Source organism: Equus asinus, chromosome 5, assembly GCF_041296235.1.
Source record: "Equus asinus isolate D_3611 breed Donkey chromosome 5, EquAss-T2T_v2, whole genome shotgun sequence".
Taxonomy (NCBI): domain Eukaryota; kingdom Metazoa; phylum Chordata; class Mammalia; order Perissodactyla; family Equidae; genus Equus; species Equus asinus.
Window position 1 is genome coordinate 36780996 of NC_091794.1, and position 22688 is coordinate 36803683.

General features: G+C 42.4%; 1 protein-coding gene across 2 annotated transcripts in view; it reads left to right on the top strand.

Moving 5' to 3' along the window:
* The window catches only part of C5H3orf70 (chromosome 5 C3orf70 homolog), an 81391-nt gene extending 59720 nt beyond the window's left edge, over positions 1 to 21671 (top strand). For both annotated transcript variants that reach the window (XM_044771231.2, XM_014846142.3), the window contains exon 2: positions 16812 to 21671. In XM_044771231.2, coding sequence (XP_044627166.1) covers positions 16812 to 17368 — 557 coding nt within the window. In that variant the 3' untranslated portion in view covers positions 17369 to 21671. The remainder of the gene's footprint in view (positions 1 to 16811) is intronic.
* Positions 21672 to 22688: the final 1017 nt, after the last annotated feature.

Sequence of the window (22688 nt, forward strand, 5' to 3'; positions counted from 1 at the left end):
GACATTTCGATTGTTTCTACTTTTTGGCTGTTATGAATAATATTGTTATGTACATTTGTGCACAGATTTTTGTGTGGACATATCTTTTCCATTCTCTTGGTTATGTATCTGGGAATGGAATTGCTAGGTCTTACAGCAGCTCTATATTGAACTTTTTGAGAAACTGAATTGTTTTGCAAAGCTGCTGCTCCAGTTTACATTCCCACCAGCAGTGTATCAGGGCTCCAGTTCTCCTTATTCTTGCCACCCTTGTTAGTGACTAGCTTTTTGATTGTAGCATGCTAGCGGTTGTGAAGTGGTAGCTCATTGTAGTTTTGATTTGCTTTTCCCTAATGGCTAATAATGTTGAGCACCTTTTCACATGCCTATGGGCCATTTGTATTTCTTCTCTGGAGAAATGTCTATTCAAATTCTTTGCTTGTTTTTAAATTAGATTATTATGTCTTTTTGTTGAGTTGTAAGAGCTCTTTATATACTCTGGATACAAGTCCTTTATCAGATATATGATTTGCAAATAGTTTCTCCCATTTTTTGGGTGGTCTTTTCACTTTCTTGAAGCACAAAAGTTTCTGATTTTGATGAAATTCAATTTATTTTTTCTTGTGTTGCTTGTGCTTTTGGTGTCGTATCTAACAAAACATTGCCTAACTCAGGGTCACAGAGATTTCATCCTATGTTTTCTTCTAAGAGTTTTGTAGTTTTACCTCTTACATTTAGGTGGGCGATGCGTTTTGTGTTAATTTTCATACATGTTGTGTGGTAGGGGTCCAACTTCTTTCTTTTGCATTTGGATATTCAGTTGTCTCCAGGTCTACTTAACTTGTTGAACATGTGGAATACGGATATAATAATTGTTTTAGTGCCTCTGCTAATTTTAGCATCTGTGTCAGTTCTGGGTGGATTTTGATTGATTGATATTGTCCGCATTACAGGTTGTATTTTCCTCCTTATTCGATATGTCTGGTAATCTTTGATTAGGTGCAGCATTGTGAATTTTACCTTGTTGCTTGCTGGATATTTTTGTATTCCTGTAAACATTCTTGAGCTTAGTTCTGGGATGTAGTTAAATTAGTTGGAAATAATATTTCAGGTTTTGCTTTTATGATTTGTTAAGTGGGTCAGGAGCAATGCTCGTTCTAGGGCTAATTTTTCTCCAGTACTAGGTAAGACCTTCCTGCATACTGTCCTCAATGCCCTGTAAGTTACGAGTTTTTCTAATCTACCTGCTGGGAACAGCTCTGTGTGAGTGGTGGGCGCTCGTCCCTCTAATCCTTTTCGGTCTTTTCCTGGCCTTCGGTGTGTCCTCCTCAGTGTGTCCTCCTCAGTGTGCTGGTGAGTGCTACAGGCCCCTCTGCAGGTCTCTGCTCCCTCTCTCGGTGCAGCTCTCTCCTCCGTGGTGCTCTGGCTTTCTTAGTCTCCCTGGACTTTCAGCTCTGTCTTTCCATCTCAGAGAGTGTTTTTTTGAGGCTTTTCCTGTGTTCCCCTTCTTGCACTGTGGCCAGGAAACTGTCTCAAGGCAGTAAGTTTGAGAACTTGTAAGGCTTACCTCTTTTGTTTTCTGTCTCTCAGGGGTAATCAGTTTTTGTTCTCTGATGTCCAGTGTCTTGAAAACCATGGTTTCATATATTTTCTCTGTTGGGGTTTTTTTTTGTTGCTTTTTTTTTGCTTAAACCGGAAAGCTGGGGATCACATTTGGCCCTTCCTTCTCCCTTACTTTACATATCACATTATCAGGTCTCCTAGAATTTCTCCTTTCTAACCTCCTCCTTTGCCACTGCCTCAGTTCATGCTCTTATTCATTTCTGTCCTGCAACCTAAGTTGTCTTCCTGTCTTCTTGACCTTTTAATCTTTCTTCCATACTGTTGACAGAGTGGTCTTTCTAAAACACAAATTTGCTCTGACCTCTTTCTTCTTCACTTGAGACCCTTCAGTGGTTTCCCATTATCTCCTGGATGAAATCTCTGTATGCAGTCTGCGTGGCAGGACACACACAGCCTTTTGTGGCCTGGCCCCTGCTCATCTCTTTGGACTCTTCCTTCTCACACTTACTTATTCTAGCTGTACTGAGGTGCTTTACTTCTGTGGAAACCTTTGCTCTTCTGCACCTCTGTGCCTTTACACACCCAACTGTCTGCTTGGAATGCCTGACCTTTTCCAGCACTCCCAAGCCTCCAGTGACCAGACGCAGCTCAGGCACCACCTCTTAGAAGTGTTTCCTGCCCTCCTGTGGTTGATTTCTCTCCTGTGTTTCTCTACTCCTCCTTTGTACTCTATATGCCATCCTATTTCAGCGCTCACCACACTGCATTGCAATTGTTATTTCTCGACTATGATCCAAGATAGAAATGACAGCCATTTTCTCATGGTGATCCTGGGTTACATAGGCATTGTGTAACCAGAAAAGCAATGCAAAATTTGGACCAGAATATTATGAGCCCCAGTATCAAAAGTCAAAATGCCTAAAGGAAATAATTAAAAATAAATGAAATAATTCACAATATTTGAGGTACTTAACGTAATTTTAATTTGATTTACAACACTAAATTGGAACATAGGGCTCAGAATGCAGTTTGGCCTTATTCACTGTCACAACCAGAATGAAACTGCATAAGGAATAATGTCAGAAGAAAATTGATATTTTAAAATATTTAAGAATCTAAAGTGTTGGTAACCAAAGCAAGCGGGAAAAAAATCATGCTGACAATATTTATTAGAAAACTTGAGGGAAACATCTAAAGAAAAGAACCCATTGATGTGTGTGAATTCCATCATTTTGTTATAGGGGAATTGGACTAGATCTAGTGATATAATTTAGTAAATTTAAAATATATAATACTCATGCATGTTTGCCTTTAAAAGAAGGAAAATTGGGACATCTCAGTGTTGCTCCTCCCAGCTGGCCTGACAAGAGCTGAAGATGAAGTAGAAGGTCCCCTTTTAGGGTGGTATCATCAAGGAAAGAGGGCACCGGACTAAAGGGTTGGGTGCATTTTCCCCCATTAGTGGAAGTTAAAGTTGGACATATTTGGTTATATTGCCATGGCATTATCGCCATTGCAGGTAAAATGAGTTCGTTCCACTGTATTAGTCAGGGTTTTCCAAAGAAACAGAACCAATAGGATGTGTGTACGTACAGAAAGAGATTTACTATAAGGAACCGGCTCACGCAGTTATGGAGGCTGCAGTGTGGGCTGGGAGGCTGGAGACCCAGGAGAGCCGTTGGTGCAGATGAAGTCCAGAGACAGTCCACTGGAGAATTCCCTCTCGCTTGGGAGGCTGGTCCTTTTGTTCTTTTCAGGCCTTCAATTGATTGGATGAGGCCCACTCACATTATGGAGGACAATCTGCTTTACCCAAAGTCCACTGGTTTAAAATGTTAGTCTCATTCAAAAACACCCTCTGAATCAACACTTAAAATTAACTATCATATCCACCCAGCAGTAAAATGCATAGTTTTGAAATTAGTTTCCTCAGGCAGTACAATATATGAATATATCATTTTTCTCTGTGGGTTCCTGAAATGGTTTACTGTAAAGGAAAATGCTCTCTTCTTTCATCACAGTGTTTTGTAATCCTTCGAGGTTTTATGAGAAAACTATAGATTTTCTGAATTATTAGCATTTGTTAATGAATGCTAGGAGATACTTGTTTTGAATAGAATGTGGCCTGCTGTTCCAGACAGAGGCAATAAAAGCCTCCTTAATCTCTTTGTTTGAAACCATCAAGAGGATCTCACCTGACGTTTTAGGTTCATGGTCTTTGCAAAGGATTCACAGAAATCCTGTTTGGTTGTTTATTAGCAATATTTAAAAAAAAAATTTCACAATTGGTATGCCTCTTTCAACAGCAGCTGGGGATCTCTCTGAGCCAGCCATCTGCACAGGCAGACAATTCCCAGGATGGTTTTATTTCTTAGATTAGCCCAGGCCCTCAGAATGACTGCACCTGCACGTGCTTCAGCCTTGTTGTGGGGCTGGTCCCTGGCGGTGTTTTTTAGCCACAGCTTGTCCCCTGAAGGCCTGTGGCTTTGTTTCTCTGCAGGGGTTATACTTGTGCTGATGGTACATTTTTTTCCCTTACATTTTCAAATGATAATTCTAAAAAACTTATCAAATCCATAGAAATCTTATTTTACCTTGAAAATCTGCATTATTATATTGTCAAATCTCATTGATCTATCAGTAATCTAAAACCACACGGCATCTGCTGTGGTCGTAAGTGAGCCCCCACACAATGCGGGCAATGGCCATCACGCTCCCACAGTGCCCGTCATGGTGCTCAGTGCCTTAGGTTTATTGTACATGCTGCTCCATTTTGTCTAGAACTTCACATGTAATCAGGATTTCTTTTCTCAAATGATTGATTCTGCCTTTTATGTCCCACATGTTTTATAGGCAGGAGTACTTCCTTCTTGTCCCCCTCCATTGTTCTCTTCAAAGGCATTTGTATTCCAGGCTCTAGAGAAAAGAGTTGTACTATACTTTGCCAGCCACAATGCTCTGCTGTCATTCATAAAGCTACTGAATGTTCCTCCCAACCTACCCGCTGAATTTCTTCAGTCTGGAATTAAGATCAACATATGTTGATTTATTATGAAGTCTGGTTCAGAATTTTTTTTCCTACTTGATTTTTTTAGGGAAAGCACTTTTTTTTCCCCGCTCAGGAAGAGTTACCCTGAGCTAACATCTGTTGCCAATCTTCCTCTTTTTTTCTTTTTTGTTTGAGGAAGATTGGCCCTGAGCTAATAGCTGTGCCAGTCTTCCTCTATCTTGTATGTGGGTCGCCACCACAGCATGGCCGTGGACAAGTGGTGTAGGTCCACACCTGGGAACCAAACCCTGGCTGCCGAAGTGGATCACACTGAACTTAACCACTAGGCCATGGGGCCCACCCCTGGGAAAGTGCTTTTTATTTTTAGTTCAGTAGTTTTGTATCATTCTTTTAGGAGGAGACTACTCAAGGGTATTCAATAAGCTGTCTTTGTTTTTCTTAGTAATTTTTGACATTAACTATTGATATAGAAATATTCAAGTGGCAAAGGCAATGTTCTTTTAAAAATGAGGTGTTAGAATGCATTCTTCTAAAATTCTGCTCTATTAATATTGTTTATCAGTTTCTCCAATTTTAGACATCTAAAGAATTGTATTTTAACACATAACATTTAATATCTATTAGTTTAGGTTCCAAATATATAAACTACTTAACTTTTAAATACAATGCTTATCTTTTCTTAGGAGACAAATCGGGAAGGTACCACTTACAAGAAAATCTCACACCTTGACCTCAGTCATTGAATCAGTTTGAGTCCAATCAGGAGAAGGAAACCACACAGGAGATTAAACAAGGAGGAAGTTTAGTATCTAGAATGACTAAACCTTAAGAAATAAGGACTGTAAGATATAAGGAAACTCTCTGTGGTTCCCTAGGGCTGAGGGAGAACACCCAGTGAGGATGAAGGTGGAAGGAGGTCCCTCCCCGAGGCTGGGGTTCAGACCTTGTTGGAGAAAGTGTAGTTCGGCCCACAGGACAGGACAGAAGTTTGCTCTTTCCTCAAGCCATCCTGGTCTGCAGTTGCTTGAGGAGCAGGAAGCAGCCCTTTGGTGTGCAAGTGAGGCACAAGCAGTCAGCAGTTAACGGTGTGGGTGTGTAGAGGGGGCAGAAGCTTGCGTGGGCAGGAGTGCATGATACGGACAGAAGGCCTCAGAACGCTGGTTTCTGTGTGGAGAGGGCCACAGGAAGGTTATCACCAGGTCAGGCCAAGACAGCAAGCTTGTCAAGGTACCGCGTGTGCCAGCTCCAGTAGATTTCCTTGCCCCCGGAGCCCTCACTTATGCGGCGGACAGCAGGAGAGCCCCCTCCTCCTGTAGTGTCCCTCCAGTGCCCTCCACTGAGAAAGCTCAGCATCATGCTCGCTGTAGAGGAACTGTACTTGAAGGAATTCTGTCTGTTATGGCAGAACATGTATTAAAGAGAAAATGTGGAGTGGAGAAGCAGTAAATTGATAAATAGCACAGTTAGAGCCTCATCATTATCTGGACCCCTTGTTTCCTCTTTACTGTGTAGTGTTAACTGAACTGGCTCCCTCCATGTATTTTACAACCCAACTGTTGTGACGAAGAGTAGTCCAAGAACAGAGCTCCTGGTTGAGTCTTGGTGCCATCGTCCGAGCCTCCTGGTCCCCACTCAGGAGTAGTTAAATGGATAGCTAAGTAGAGATGCCATTTCGCTGGCCATATGAATTTTGTTACTTCTTACCCTCACTCTTTGGATTTTCCCAGTGGCACTGATTTTGAAATTGGCTGGCTTAACCCCAAGTCCAAGAGAAATGAGAGGTAATTATTACAATTGAGTAATTCTTTCATTATATCGGGAAATATAAATTCTTATATATAAATGTTAATAATTTGATTTTAAATTACATTTCATTGATACTTAGAATGTTTCATTATTGTTATAACTGATTAATAAAAAACCAAGTTCCAGAATGCCATATTGGTTTGTGTAAATTTGAAAGTGAGATTCTTGAATAATGTATAGACATGTTTCCTACAAAAATAACCCTTAACAAAGACACATTTTTAAAAATTGAGTAAACATCTACTGAATCCTCTCTGGGCCCCTGTGCAAAGCACAGATCGTTCAGATGCCTCCAGATCTTATTTTCCTTAGATCAGGTTGACTGGTTAGCATCCTTTTCTTGTGAATTTCTGAACTTTTCATCCCCAGATCAATAGATAAATGTGACAGATGTCTTATACTGTTTCCCTTAGCTTTAGTCTGCTGGGAATATCTGTCTATTGAATTAATGGCTGCTAATAACTTATTTGGGATCTGTAGAACTCTTCAGCTGTGTGCTAGTGGAATGGCAGAAAACTGCACCAAAGTCATCCATGTTCTAGGTGCCTTTTGCTGCCTCCCATAGGGAGTTTCTTTTTTCTCAAAATTGATTTTTTTCTAACTGCAGTTTTAGAAATCTTTGCCCAGTTTGGTAACTCAGCCCATTCACTAGTGATTTTTGCAAAGACAGGCCAGAGGCTGAGATGGTCTCATAAAATGCCTGTAAGGTCAAGGCTTGTAATAAAGAAACCAAAGGTAATGACTATCATCATCATCATCATCATCATTCATCTTTAGATTAAAAAGGGGTGGTACTCAGGTAGCTCTTCTCACCTGTGATGACCCATAATCAGCCACTTTCCCATTTATTCCTCTTCCGTCCATCAAGCCTCTCTCAGTGTTTTCCTGTACTGCAAAGGGCGGACACGCAGTGCATAATGGTTGAGTCTCTGTGTGCTCTGTCAGCAGCTATCTTTTTCTTTCTGGACCAACAGTTTTTGTGCTTCATCTCAGCCTCAGTGACCCATCCTTGGGAGAAGACTCCCTTGGCCATCCCTTTTCTAACTAATTACTGTGTTAGAACAGCTCTGCAGGACAGCTCCCGGTGGAGGAGGAGGACTTCCCAGACGAAGTGGAAAGAGGAAGGCGTGTTTGCCCCGTGGACCCTTATTTCCTCACCTGCGAGGAACTGGAAGCCTGCGAGAGTTCTCATTCTTGGCCTGTGTTCACTGTGGCCTATTTTTGTCGGCCTTACCGCTCAGGATGTTTCTGAGTTCTGGCCCTCCAAGGGGCTCTTTCCAGCTGGAACAGTTTGTGTCTGCAAGTTCAGGGAGTTCCACTGTGCCCTTTGTTCAGCAGAGTGACTCTGTTGCATCCAGTCCCCAAGCAAGGGAAGGGCGTTGCTGTCTTTCCAGATCATCTGGGTGATGAGACTGGTCTCGGTGGCACGAGAACCCTCCGCTCCAGTTAGGCTGGTCACCCCGCCACCCCTCAGACGTCCCACACTTCTTCCACCTCTCGAGTTTTGCACAAGGAGTGCCACTTTACTTTCTTTTCTCTGAGTCCTAGCTCTTCTTCAGTTTACATTCCATGTGTTCTGTGGAGCCTTTTCTAAGCCCTTCCGGCCCTCACTTTTCTCTGAGCTCCTACACTATATATGGTTTATACCCCACAACTTAATGCTTATCTTTCCTCTTGTGGTGTTTACAGATGTTTGTGTGACCCAAACTGGATTGTAAGAGGGATGCATTTTCACTTCTCTTTCCTCCTAGTTGTTCCTCCTAGATGTTTAAGGACCTGTAGGTACTTGTTAAAATACACAAGAGTTAGTTTGTTAGTATCTGTCCCTTAAGCCAGAAGGCTTGGCTTCAAGTAGGATTAAACATGGTTTAAAAAACTCCAGAGCCCTCATTATATCTCTTTTCAGATTGGCTGCTGTAAAGTGTAAGTGGGGTGAACAGCTTCTCTCTCTCTTGTTCGTTTATGGCACTTTTGGAATGCAATTTTCAAGGCAGGTCCATACTTGAGGGTGTCAGCAGTGTGGCTGGAGTGGTGTGGATTGTGGAAGTCTCTTGGTAAAGGGCTCCCGCCCTGTACAGGCTGCCCCGTGGTGCTTTCGTCCACCTCCTCCATTCCCTCTCTCACCTGCTTGACTTCAGGCCACATCTGAGTGGGAACCTGGGAGAGGCTGGTTGCTTGATTGTTGGAGTCTCTTTGGTGCTTTAGATTAGCTTTGTCTGTGCCCATACCGTGAGGGGAGCAGATAGAAGTGGGAGTGAGTAGAAAGGCAAAGCTGGTCATATCGCTCTTCCCTCCGTTCCATGTGATGTCTTTCTACTGCGCAGGATAAAATCCTCAATCCGTCTCATGCCTGTAGGGCCCTGCGTGGTCTGGCCTCCCACTCTCATCTCCTACCATTCTCCCTCTTGCTTATCATGCTCCAGCTGCTCTGGCTCTTCCCCTTCTTTGCCTGGTTAGCTCCCACTCAGGTGAGGTGACATGTACCACATACTGTCACATTTTCAGGGATGTCTTTCCTGACACACACACCCCCATTCAAATCATGCCTCGCACTTATAGTTTCTAATTACTGATTTTGCTTTTTCTTCCTATCACTTTTGCCTGTTGGTCTGTATGGTTTGTAATTATGTATCTTTTTGTGTGATTATTTGTTCAAATATACATCCCCTCCTGGAGTATAAGCTCCATAAGGGCAGGGATGTGGCCTGTCTGCTTGCTGTTTTAACCCTGTGTCCCTAGCTCGGTGTCTGGCACATAATCGACGCTCAGTAAATATTAGTTTGAAAAGTGGAATGAAAGCAGATGTGAAAGATTGCGGGGCTCCGGGGGTAGGTGATGAGGGTGGGGTGGTGCAGAACTGTGGTCGGAGAGAGGTTTACGGGCTGAGCTCAATCAGGAAGCGGGCTGCAGTCACGGTAATCCTGAGACTCAGGACTAGGGGTCATGGTCCTGACCCTGGGAGGCCTCTAGGGCAGCTCAGAGACCCTGGCAGCTCCTGCCTTCTGTAAGTAGCACCAACAGTAGACATTAACTCAATGTCTGCACGTCGTAATGCTCCGAAAGGTAGAGATCACTGACCGCTTTTACACTGAGGAAACGGAAAGCGTGGGGATCTTAACAGTTTGATGAAGGGCAAACAGCTAATAAGTAGCAGAGTTGGGATTCACATCCAGGTGCATTTGACTCCCCAGTCCTTGCCCTTAACCCCTGGGATCTGCCACCTTCCTGGGAGTGTCTCTTGTTTTCCTTCCTCTCTCCAGCCATGTGACTTTAGATCAGAATATCATACTTGAAAATCCATAATAGCCTCCTCTCAACCCCATCTGTTCCCTTTCCAGTCTGTCTGCACCTCTCTCCCAGGCTAGCTTCTCTAGAATCCCTCTCTTCTCCTTATTGCGCGCCAGTGCTCGTCAGTGGTGCAGCATTCTTACCGAAGCACGAGCTCTCGGGCCTTGTGTTCTAACCCCTAGCTGCCCGCCATCTTCCTCACAGACTGTATCCTCCTCTGCTCTCTTGGTCAACCCTTTGAACCCCAGGTGCCACACTGGCACATTTCTGCTCTGAACCTGGCCTGGAGCAGGTCTGCTTGCTGCCCCACAGGCCCCTATCTTTGAACAGCCGTGTAAAACCCTCTGCAAAGCCTGGAATCCTGTTCTGCTTGACAAGCATCTTTCTATATATTCTCACAGATTTACTCAGTTCTTGTTTTATTTTTACTTTATTTCTTATGTTCTACCCCCAGTTTGACTGGAAGCTCCTTGAAGCTTGACTGTGTGTTGTACTTCTTTTCATTTCCCCATAGCGTCTCATTTAATGGTATAAACACGGTAGATATTTGATGAATGTTTGTTAAGCGAGTAAAGAAACTGTGCTTCTGAGGTTCTGTCTCACTAGGGCTTTGCTGTACACTAATGTGTTCCAGCGCACCAAGGAAGGTTATAAAACTTGAAAAAGGAAGAAACTAGGATCTTGCATAAATTTCTGATTGGGGACTTCAACATGTTGGGCAGAAGCTAAACTCTAATGTTCTTATAGATCAAAGTACAAAAATACTGGTATGTGGCCTGCGGTGGGGCAGGGTGGAGAGTAAGGCCACAAAAATATTGGTTATAGTAAACATTATATTCTTTTGCTTTTAGTTTGTGATATGCTACAACTTAGTAAATAATGCACATTGCAGAAGTAGCTGAATAAGAATATTTAACATTACTTTCAATATAAAGACTGCCCTTGGGAATAAAACATAATTGTGATTCACTATATAAAATCAAAGAACTGAGCTGTGGATGCAATTTCCCTTAGGCCATTCAATTGTTTTTTTTCAGTAGATTTACCTTTCTAATTATATTTTGCTTAGCTAGTTTTCAAATTACTTTGCATTCCCTGAGAGCAGTGTACTTCATGTGGCATGCGGACACACATTTAACAGTCATAAAACTATCTGTAAAAGCAAAAAGCTCATTTCCCCCTAAGGATCTTTTTTGAGAATTAAAATGCACAACTGATCCTAAGAAAAAAATAGTTTAATAGTTTAACAGCACATAAATTACTTTCTACATTTGTTTGTGTTTCTTTCCTTTTCCTTTGTGCTCTACAACCAAAAGAATGAAGCTCCTTCAAGGCAATATATCCCCTGTGTGTTCACACTATGCTACAAATTGGAGCATTAGCGGAAGTTAATGGCTGAGAATGACAGTGTAAACTAACAAGGGCATTATCTAACCCTTATTCATGGAGTGATGAGTATCCTCTTGAAGAAAGGACACAGGCTCTCACAAGTCCCAGAACTGACTCTGGTCTTGTTACATGAGCTTGAGAAAGTAATGAACTCTGCTGTTTCCTTGGGGTTTTTTTAACCAAAAAAGAATCAGGATAAGAACATAAATCTTTTTTAGTGTCTCATCAAGGCATTATGAAAAAAAAGTATGTACTATATATTATTGCTAAACACCAAAGGGGAAGAACAATCAGAAAAATTAGGAACCAAGACTTTAAGAGAGTAGTGGAAGTTTCTTGTTTGGTGGTTTTGATTGGCCTTTAGTTGAGAAACAGCTGAAGACATTGAACCAGGCTCCCTGAAGAGAATGGAGACGTGTGAAATCTCGTTTTCACTTACGGATCACAGTTGGTTTTTGTGATCTTAGTCAGGGTGTATTAGTCAGTTTCAGTATTGAGAAAGTGATTTCAACTCCCTTGAAAAATATTCCAGATCAATTCATGGGTTTGTGAAGATTATGTTTAATTTTATATTATTTTTTAGATGGGTGTGGGGTAGTGTAGTGAGGTTTAGTTTTCACTTTCCTGTGGATGAGTTTTGTGAGTGATTGAATGGGTCAGCAAACTAAGATTCTGCATCACAGGAATACTTTGAGAACAAGCTTAAGAATGTGTGTAAGTTCTTCAGATCAGGAACTCGGCCTTCTTGGAGAAATGGCTGATTCCCGCACTGGGGCAGGGGAAGAACAAGAGAAGCGAGTAATGTCTTACGGTGCCACAAAGTCAGGACTTCAAAAAGGGACGGGGGCATGTTGAAGGAACTCCCAAGAGCTAAGTCTGGGACAATTTGAGCAACAAAATACGTAATGACAGTAATGATTACAATCCATAGAATAAAATAAATAGCTACTGAGTCCGTGCTTAATTTGAATAATTGAATAAATAAATGAGGGAGAAGAAGCAGCTCTTGCTTACATAGGATTCTAATTGATAAATACAGAAAGAATGATGGAAATGGAAAATCACTGTTTGGCAAACACCACAGTAATGATTATTGCAGACCAGATCCACCTCTGTGTGCCAAAATTAGTAGGTGGGAGTATGATGAAAAATAGGATATTTGCATAGTCTCAAAATATCTCTTCACAAGATACTTAACAATTTCAGAGAGAAAAATGCTAACTTGACAATGGAGAAACCCAGACAGATAGCACATTAAATAAGTCTTCCAACTTTGCATCGTGTGTAATGAGATGTGTCAGTAGCATGTGCCTCCTGATGTGACGCACTGAAAAGGGTGCACCATCAGTTCTGTGGGGTTTTCCCCTCATTGTTTTAAACTATATTTTTATTTTGAAAAAAGTTATAGATTCACATGCAGTTTTAAGAAAAATACAGAGAGAGCTTGTGTGTCCTTTACTCACTCTCCCCCAATGACAACTATAGTTGCAAAACAGTAGTACAGTATCATAACAAGATATTGACAATGCTGTAGTCAGTTACAGAACGTTTCCGTCACTGCAGGGATTCCTCACGCTGCCCTTGTATAGCCACACCCTTTTTAAAATTGAGTTGTTTTCTTACTGAGTTATAAGAATTCTTTATATATTCTGGATCATAAAAAGTTTTCCCTCCAGTCTGTTAATATAGTGAATTATACCATTAATTGCTTTTAATTTTAAAAATTGTGGCAAAACACACATAATGTAAAATTTACCATCATAACCATTTTTAAGTGTACAGTGCAGTGGTATAAACTCCATTCATATTGTTCTGCAACCATAACCACCATTCATCTCTAGAACTGTTTTCATCCTGCAGAACTGAAACTCTGTACCCATTAAACAACTCTCCATTCCTTCTTATCCCCTGGCAACCACAGTTCTACTTTCTGTCTCTTTGAATTTGGCAACTCTGGGTACCTTAAATAAGTGGAATCCTACAGTATTTGTCTTTTTGTGACTGGCTTATTTATTTTTTTAAAGATTTTATTTTTCCTTTTTCTCCCAAAGCCCCCCAGTACATAGTTGTGTATTTTTAGTTGTGGGTCCTTCTAGTTGTGGCATGTGGGACGCCCCCTCAGCATGATTGGATGAGCGGTGCCATGTCTGCGCCCAGGATCCAAACCAGCGAAAGCCGGGGCCTCCGAAGCAGAGCGCGCGAACTCAACCACTTTGCTACGGGGCTGGCCCCGAGGCTTATTTCACTTAGCATAATGTCCTCAAGGTTCATCCATGTTATAGCGTGGATTTCCTTAATCTTTAAGGCTGAATAATATTCCATTGTCTGTATATACCACATCTTGTTTATCCATTCATCTGTCAATGGACACTTGGGTTGCTTCTGCCTTTGGGCTATTGTGAATAATGCTGCTGTGAACATAGGTGTACACATATCTCTTTGAAACCCTGCTTTCAGATCTTTTGGGCATATACCTAGAAGTGTGATTGCTGGATCATATCGTATCTAGATCCTTATTTTATTCTCCCTCTATTTTGGTGTTTTCCAAGCCCTGATTCTCTTGGAGTATCTTTTCCTTCCAGAGATTTGAGTTTTAAAAATTCTCATCTATTTCGTTCTTTAAATAGCATAGTAAACCCTTAATTAGGAGGATTGTTCAGAGAATAGAGTATGGTGGTTATTGGACTTCCTGGGTGAGTGGCCAGAAACTCCTTTGTTTCAATCCTTGCTATTGCGGAGTGTGTCAGTTCATTTGATGCTCTCAGCAAGTATAGTAGAGGGCACATAACTGAATCTCTGATAATTCAGGATCCTGTGATGCTTCAGGGCCCTCGTTGTAAACATGGATTCACAGCATACTATGCCTAGAAGTTACTGGGGATCAGAGAAAGTATTAACCCCTCTGGACTCTTCATAAAACTAAATCCTTGATGTTAGTTTGTCTTATTATGTGTTTATAAGCAAATCAGATAGTATAGTATTATATTATAATTGGTATTTGAAAGATGTTTACTAAACTTTGTTTCTCAGCTGGCCATCTTTACTGTGTTTTCTTCTCTGCCTTCCTCTTTGCATCTGTATCGCCATCTCACCAGATAATCGGCTGTCACCTTAGCTCTGAGTAAGCATATTTAACAATGTAACTTGTAGAAGAAAATGGAGTCTGGAATGCAGCAGTCATCTTCCTCCATCAGCTGCATTTCTCTTTTTTTTACCACACTTCATTCAAGGAAGAAAAATAGAGCTTTGGAGGAGAGAAGATTAGAGAGAGAAAGAGGTATAAGAACTGAGAAGAAGAGAAAAAGCAACGAAATTACGAAGAAGCACAAAGGAGGAGAAGAAAGAAGAGGTTGGGGCGAGGGGGTAGGTGAGAGTAGGAGAGGATGGTTAGACAAGTCCCAGAGTCAGGCTTCACAGATTCCGCCATCTTTGGACTAAACAAAGCCCTGATCCCTTTGAGTCTAAGGATCAACTTCCAGGAACCTCCTGTGGCTGTGACAAATGGATAACTAAACCAGAGGTCACTTGGGCCAGAATGAACTTAATCAGCATTCTGTAACAAGGGTTTGTTGAGTGCCCACAGCTTCCTAAACTCGGTAACCACCAGTCCACCAGCCACGAATAGAAAAGACCAAACCTCCTTTCCAGATGTTTTATTTACCACTCTGTGGACAGAAGGGAGGAGTCCCCCAGGTTCTCCAAGTCCCTTCTCTGTCCCTTGCTGGACATGTCTTTCTCTAACCCTGGGGCTGGTGGATGGGAGGGAGGCGCAAAGGTCTGCCTTTGTCCCCCCTTGAGCTGATAGTGCCTGTGATGCTTGGAGGCAGAGGTCCTACTGTGCCAACTGTTAGAGCTTATGGATTTGAACTTTGCCTGACAAGTAGTAAAACCGTGCAGGTAACAGAGAAATGAAGATTCCTGGCATGTTTTAAATGTAGTTCCCCAGGCAGGTGTGACGGCTTCTTCTCACCTGTTTTTATCAGACCACAGGGTTTGCATGAGTATGTCCAGGCTTGAAGTAGACCTGGGAACCCAAAGGCTTAACAATTTTAAATGTACCTTTTCTGTGTGGTAGTCCAGAATGAAGCTGAATATATTTTTAAGGGTAATTTAGTTACAAAGAAATCGTGGAATCTAAGCCTGATTTTAATACAGGAATCAAGAAACAGAAGTAAAGAATACAGGCAGGCTTGATTGATCTTAATAGATTACTGATGTTGCACTCTTTGTGGCTTAGTGTGCTCCTCACATTTCTGATTTGAAATTGTTATGCTTCCATGGCTTAAGTAACTTACTAAAAAATCTACAATTGTTTTCCTTACAAATGTGATTCCTGTCCTGGAAATTTCAGTCTGACCAAGAAATAAAACAAATAGGACCAGGTGCAATGCACAGTGTGTGATTTGCCTGCTAAGGGATGCTCATGAGGATGTCTAAATCAGTGGTTCTCAACCAGGGTGATTTTGCCCTCCCCCCCAGGGGTATGTGATGATGTCTGGAGACATTTCTGATTATCATGCCTGAGGAGGAGATGCTGCTGGCATCTAGTGGGTAGAGGCCAGGGATGCTGCTGAACATCCTGCAGTACATAGGACAGCCCCTTACAACAAAGAATTATCTGGTCCAAAATGGCAATAGTGCTGAGGTTGAAAACCCTGTCGTAAACATGTGCAGAAGATATGGTATGACTGACTGATAAATCAATGACATTAGGAAAAATCCAAGCTGCTGCCCACAATTGTGGCTCCTGTCTTTGGGTTTTTCAGGGTGTTTTTTTCCTTGCAGATTTCTAGTTTTACATCATTTTAGACTTACAGACTCAGTAATTTTCATCTCTCCCTCTATTTCCTTAGCACTTGATACATGGGAGGCTTGGCTAAATGTTGAGTGAAGTGAGAGTGAATGGGGAAAGAGACACATTAGGAAAGATCTATTAGGTTTCACTCCTGTGGAAACTGTGTTAAACACTTGAGGGCTCAGAGCAGAGGCCAAGGTTTGGAGATAAGCTTCTCCGTTTCCTGGAAATATCCAGGAGGTCGCCCCCCGCCAACTATGGCTTTGCCTCTGCTTGGCTTGGGTTGCTTAGTGCCAGTGGCATTGGTGTCAGGGAGAAAGAGCATCTCCTACTTCGGCCACTGATGAGCCTTAATCTTGAAAGAGATCATTTCACATCCTGCACCTCATCCCAGACAGTGAGGGTGGCCGCCACAATCCTGTGGGCCATTACCTATTAAATATGTGTGTGTGTCTTCTAAAACATAGGAACCTAAAAAGTGAAAGTCTTCCATAACCCTGATAATAAGTTGGTATATATTCCTCCATTTTGTAAGTGTATATATTAACATGTAATTATTAAAGATAAAAATGGAGTTATAATTTTATAGTATATTATACTATTTGACACCATGTTTTTACCATACTGTAATACGGACATTTATTCTAGGATGAGGGGTAAAGCATTTAAAGTTGTCTGTAGAATAAGGATTATAGTATCCACCCACCTACTTGAGAGGCATTAGAAAGATTTATAAATTAAGATTTTTAAAGTGTGTTGAGTTTCTTAGATGAAAATGTTAATGGTACATGATATTATGCACCATGCTCTATTTTTAATTTTTTATAACAGTGTTGAGTGATTCTATTACTCATTTCTTTTGAGATGTTATTAAAATATTTTTTAAAACGTTGTGAGTCCTCAGAAAGAAACCATTACGGCTATGTTAATGTAGTTCGTGTAATACTCTTAGATTTCAGCCGCCTTGTGTGTTCCCCACAGGCAAATACGTGTATCAGCCCATGACCCCCGTGGAGCAGCTCCCGAGCACGGAGATTCCTGCACAGCCTCGGGAACCCACGAACACCATTCAGATCTCAGTCTCACTCACCGAACACTTTTTGAAATTTGCATCTGTCTTCCAGCCTCCCCTGCCCCCTGACTCACCGAGGTACTGTATGATCTCAGACCTCTTTATTGACAACTATCAGGTGAAATGTATAAATGGGAAGATGTGTTATGTGCAGAAGCAGCCGGCGCCACATTCCCACAAAACGAGCCCTGAGGAGGTCTCTGCACACGATGCCTTAATTTCAAAAGAGAGCAATACACCAAAAATAGATCACTGCTCTTCTCCCTCAAGTTCTGAGGACTCTGGGATCAATGCGATCGGGGCTCACTATGTGGAATCGTGTGATGAGGACACAGAAGAAGGAGCAGAACTGAGTTCAGAGGAAGATTACAGTCCCGAGAGCAGCTGGGAACCGGACGAGTGCACCCTCCTCTCCCCCTCACAGTCTGATCTGGAGGTGATTGAAACGATAGAAACGACCGTGTGAGCGTCCGGGCAGGAAGCGTGTCCTTGATCCACGGGGAACTTTTGTACTTGTGTCTGATGGATCTTTTTCCAGTGCAGTTGGTATTTCTACCCGTCTCTGACGATCAGTGGGCTGCTGATTAGCTTCACTCTTAAATTAGTCTTCTAACTAAGACATTCTTTTTCTTATAAATGGTTTTCTTTTGTATCTTCACTTACTTTCTATGTAGCATCTGGTGTCATGAATTGTGACCCAGCCTTAATTTCACTGGGACTTTGAAAGCGATGAAGCGATGATCACAGAGTATCATGGATCAGGTTGAGGAGCTCCCCAGAGTGAAGGAGACAGTGTTTTCTAAATAGCCAGTTCTTCACAGGAGAACCGTTGGCACTCCTTTTGGCCTTTTGCTGGCAGGTGCCCCGACCCTGCTGGTCCATATGGGAGTCAGCTCACCTGAGGGGGCAGAGCACACTGGTAGATGCCATTCTCTCTTTCCCTTTCTCCTCACCACCTGCATGGGTCCAGGCCAGTGTTGCCTCAGCCTACTTCTAGGAGGTTAGTGGAGGCCAGCTCAGCCCTTATTTATGGCCAGTGTCTGCACAGCCCTCCATGACCTGTGCTGAGCTAGGCCTTCATTTAAGAAGATGACATCTCAGCTTCAGCTGGGCACCTACACTCTGCAGGGCGCTGTGGGGATACAGAAGGAATAAGACCTGACTCCCAACTTGAAGGGACCCGCAGTCTAACAGGGGAGATAACACATACAGGTTATGGTCCCCAGATGCTCTGGGACCCAGGGGAGGTGAGAGGTACTTAGCTTGTAGCTGGGGGATGTGGCACAGCATTTGAGCTGGCCTGTTGGGTGGGTTCCTCAACATTTCCCTGCTTTTCTTAATTGTCCTTCAAATCTGGGGAAAACTTTTAGGAAGTTATATAGGTATTATATTTAGGAGGCAGCCACATCTGACGTCTTAAAAAAATTAATGATAGTTTTAGTTAGCATGGAAATGCTACAGACAGGAGTCCTTTAGGGATTAGGAATGAATCTAATAGGTTTGGTTAATTCTGCTTCATTTGGTTGTATGAAGCATTAGAACGACTTAGGTGAGAAATGGATTAGAATTCAGTATGATGCATGGAGTTTTTATGCAAATGCAAAAGCAGTTGAAATAGTTTGCTGCTAAGTCAGGAGAAAATATTTAGTGTAATATACATTCACTTTTACTACAGTAATGTTCATGGTCTGTTGCACACGTTCTCTTTTCTCACACACACAAAATAGTGAATAATTCTTTCTTATTTAGCTCTCTTCAGAATCCTACTCCTAATCTCCATTTATACCAGGTGTTCTTGTGTTAGTTGGTTATCTGCCATTTTTCCAAATCTCCTCTCTCTGAGGCATAGTTAAGAATCCAGGAAATTTAAAATATGGCCTAATGAAACTAGAACTATCAAAGTTGGAGACAGAGAAGGATTTCTTAGGTCCTAAGTCCCCGTGAGCCTGCTCTCATGCATTATCTCGTGCTCTGTCAGCATCGTGGCACGTCTCTTCTGTGTCACATTCGTTCGTATTTTAAGAAATCAGAAGCGGCCTGTTGTTCTTCCCTGAAGCCTCCATTTGGCATCTTTCACACCGGCGGAATCTGCTTTGCTAGTCCTATGTGTAATTCAAGTGATTGGCTAGAATGGTGTTAGGTTTAGGTGCCAAAACATCCGTAGGGTTTAGAAACCAGAGTATGTGTATTCCTTTGACAACAGTGTTAGTTAGAGCTCTCTGTGCTAGATGGGAATGCAGCATAAAGTTCTCGCTTACTGAAACCTCGACTCCACAAGTCAAGCCAATAAGGTGGTGAGAGGAGCTCCAGGAACAGCAGGGCGGGCACCCGAGAGGGCAGGTTGGGGTGGGGGTGCGGAGAGGGGCTTCCCTGGCCAGCCCGGCCCTGCCCAGGGGGCTTAGGGACAGACATCTGACGAGCCCTGAGGTTCGCAGTGCCCCGGTGACTGAGTGGCCCTGAAGGCAGGCTTGGGAGCCAGACACCAGCGAGCCTGCGGCCCGGCATCACCCTGTCCACACCCACCCAGTGAGTGAGCTCACCACGCCCCGGGGGTGCACGGAAGGTCTTCTTTCTCTACACGGTTCCTGGGTTCCTGTCTGTTCTCTACTCTGGGCCCCATTTCCCGCCTGCTAGACTAATTGGAGCTGACCAGCAGGTCTCTAAAGCCATGGAAATACGTGGTCATGGGCCAGGATTCTGAAGCCGGCGGTTTCAGGCCTGGGCCCCTTATCAGTGATATCTACAACTTTGGCCTAGGTTCCTATTTTTAAACTCCTCAACTGCCATTCTGATCGGCCATGATTTTAATGGAATTTTTGGATTTAATAATGGTTGATAATCACTTGAAATATTTGCACAATCTCTTTATAATTAAAAACTCACTAAGCTTCAGTTACTACTATTGATTTTATAGAATTGGAGATGTTCCATTGGATTCTAAATATCAGATGCTCCTGGATCTCAGAATAGCCTTTCTAAATAAGCACAAGCAAGAATTTCTTTGTCCTAGCACTGTTAATAGTAATAATTCCCTGAAAATCATATGTGATTGAACCAGAATTGTTTATGCTTGCATTCCAAAAACAACTGATAAGGATATAAAAATGTGTAGTTTCAACTTAAATTCTAGGCCTGTTCTGTTCTATATTATGTAAAAGAGATCTTCTGTAATCCTGATATTATCCTGCTCATTTGTATAAGCATAATTATAGGCACTGTAGAAAATGTTTAGGCTGCAACATGTATTATACACATCGAACACAGTCATGTTAGATTGCCTGCGTTAACACTTGCACATTGAGCGAGATGAGAGCTTTATGACTTGGACCTGGCGGTGTGCTCACTGGAGCCAAGGGTGGGGCTCTGTGGGTGGAGAAACTGCTTTCCTGGGCTTTGTGGAACCCTGGCCCCATTCCCACTTTTTGAAAGTTGTTGTAAAAGATATTAAGTAGAAAATACAAACTAAGTGCTATGTGGAATTTAGCTTTCTTATCTAGGCAAGATTTACTTTAGAATTTTCAAGTTTCAAATATGCTCAGAACTTTGCTGAGAAATGACAAAGTATTAAAATGCTTTTGTGGTTATGACTACTTGGTACCTTAACAAATAAGGCTTTACAATCAAATCTAGGTATTTTTTACTGTGTAATTTTCAAGATTTGAAATGGGAATTTGATGAAAATCCTGCAGAAAAACAGTTGCTTTCCTGGAAAGGGAAGACTTGGAGTTCCAGGTAATACAGCACCGCAGCCCCAAACCAGAACAAACCGTGGAGTCCTTGTCCTGACGTGCCTCTTGGGTTTGATTTGGTTCTCTTTCGGAGGTGGTGGTTTTCTTTCTTAACCTCCACTTCCTGGCCTGTTTGAAACATTGCAGTTCTTTTGGGACCGATCGTAACAAACACCTTTTACGCAGATTTCTGTATTTGGGTAACAGGATGCCACCAGGTAAGTCAGAAAGCTGTCAGAACACCCAGGTATGTTTGGCAGTATGAATACTTCTAGGCAACAAAAAAAAAGCACGAGTTAAAATACTATTTATATAGTCAGCTCTTGATTATTCCGTCTTGTTTGCAAAATTTTATTGACATGTTTTGGCTTTTTATTATGAGGAAAACAAAATTTTCGCAGTTTTCTTTCCTACGCTTCTCTCCAGAGGCGGCGTGAGCCAGAATTAAGGCGGCCAGTTGCATTCAGGCTTTTTAGTAAGTCGTATGTGGTCATGGAGGAGGAGGGGAGCAGGAAGTTGGGGGTTCTGCTCACTTCATCAGTGCTGCGAATTCCGGGGGTGTCACATTTCTCACATCCAAACATAAGTACAAGGGCACCTCTCAAAATTAATTTTGGAGTTATCTACCTTAAAAAAAATTTTATATGTCGCTGCTCCCTTTCATTGTTTGGGTAATTGAGAGGTGACTGTATTAGGAAACAGCAGTGTTTCTGTTAGCGCTCCAGTTCTGTTTTCTGTTCAGATTGAAGCGGGGCTCTCTCCAGAGGCTGAACCAGTCTGAGGGCAGATCGTCACTAGAAGTTTCCAGACTGGCATGTTCACAGACACTGTCTACGGCTGTTCATATCGTCCAACATTCACTTCCTGCACTGTTTTTAAAACCTGTCTACTTTACGGTTTTAAGCACAATGTTGACTCTTCTGTAATTTCCTAAAATTATATTGTTTTCCTACAGACAGCTCAACTTTCCCTTATGTAATACTTTAGGAAAATACTACCTTGTAAAATAAACATGATTTTTTTCTTTTGTACCAGCACAAATCTGATATTTCGGAGTCTGAGTGTTGTCTCCCCCGACCCCCCTTTGGAGAGGTTCTGTCTGATTTAAATAACAACACAGTGTGAGCTAAACAAAAACAAAACCCCACATTTGCGCAGTGTGAAACATTTATATGGAGTGCTTATTTGTGCCAGGAGAGAAGCAGTTTACGTCATTACCCTGTCTAAACTTTACAAAAACTTTATGAAGTGCAGGTAAATGATGTTATCCGTCATATACACTCATGGTCCCTGCTCATAACTCCCAGAAACGTTTGTAATAAGAACTTTTCTGTTGGCTATGTTAGGTTTACACAAATAAAACTTACGTTACCCCACAAACAGTATTTATTTCACACAAAGCTACAAGCTTTGCACGTGGTTCATAGATGCCACGTAAGACGGTTCTAACCGCAGGACCTTGGGGTGCAGTCATGTGGTCCCCAAGGCCCAGGGACCAACCTCAGCATAGCCAATCCAGGAGCTCAGTTTTTTACTTCAGCACCCAGAAAAAGAACTACTTTTGGGTTGGCTTTTATTGAATAACCTCCCTAGGGACTGCTAAATAAATTTTTTTATCAGTAATAGTAATAATGTCATTGTTAATATTAATGACAGCTCAGTTGCTACCTTACTACTTTCTACAAGTAGTGCTCACAGCAGCCCTCCGAGCGAGATTTCAGCATCCCCGTTTCACAAATCAGGAAAGGAGTTCAAGAGGTGGCCGTTTTGGCCCAGAGAGCACAGCCTGTATGAGTGGGAGTCAGGAGGTAGGCCGGCTGCGTTTGGCTCTAGGCTCACCCTCTGGGCCCCTTGCCAGCGTTGCTCACTCTTGCAGCCCTTCCACTCCCTCCCTGACTTGGAGGCTGAGTCAAGAGGCTGCTCAGAGAGCCTGGGAGGAGAGCGGAGGGTGTTGCATTGCCATCCCGAACCCAGCGAACACCCTCCCACAACTTGGTGGCTCATGGCGCACCCAGAGTGGCTGCTCTCCAGGCAGAGTGGGAAAAACACCGACAGGCT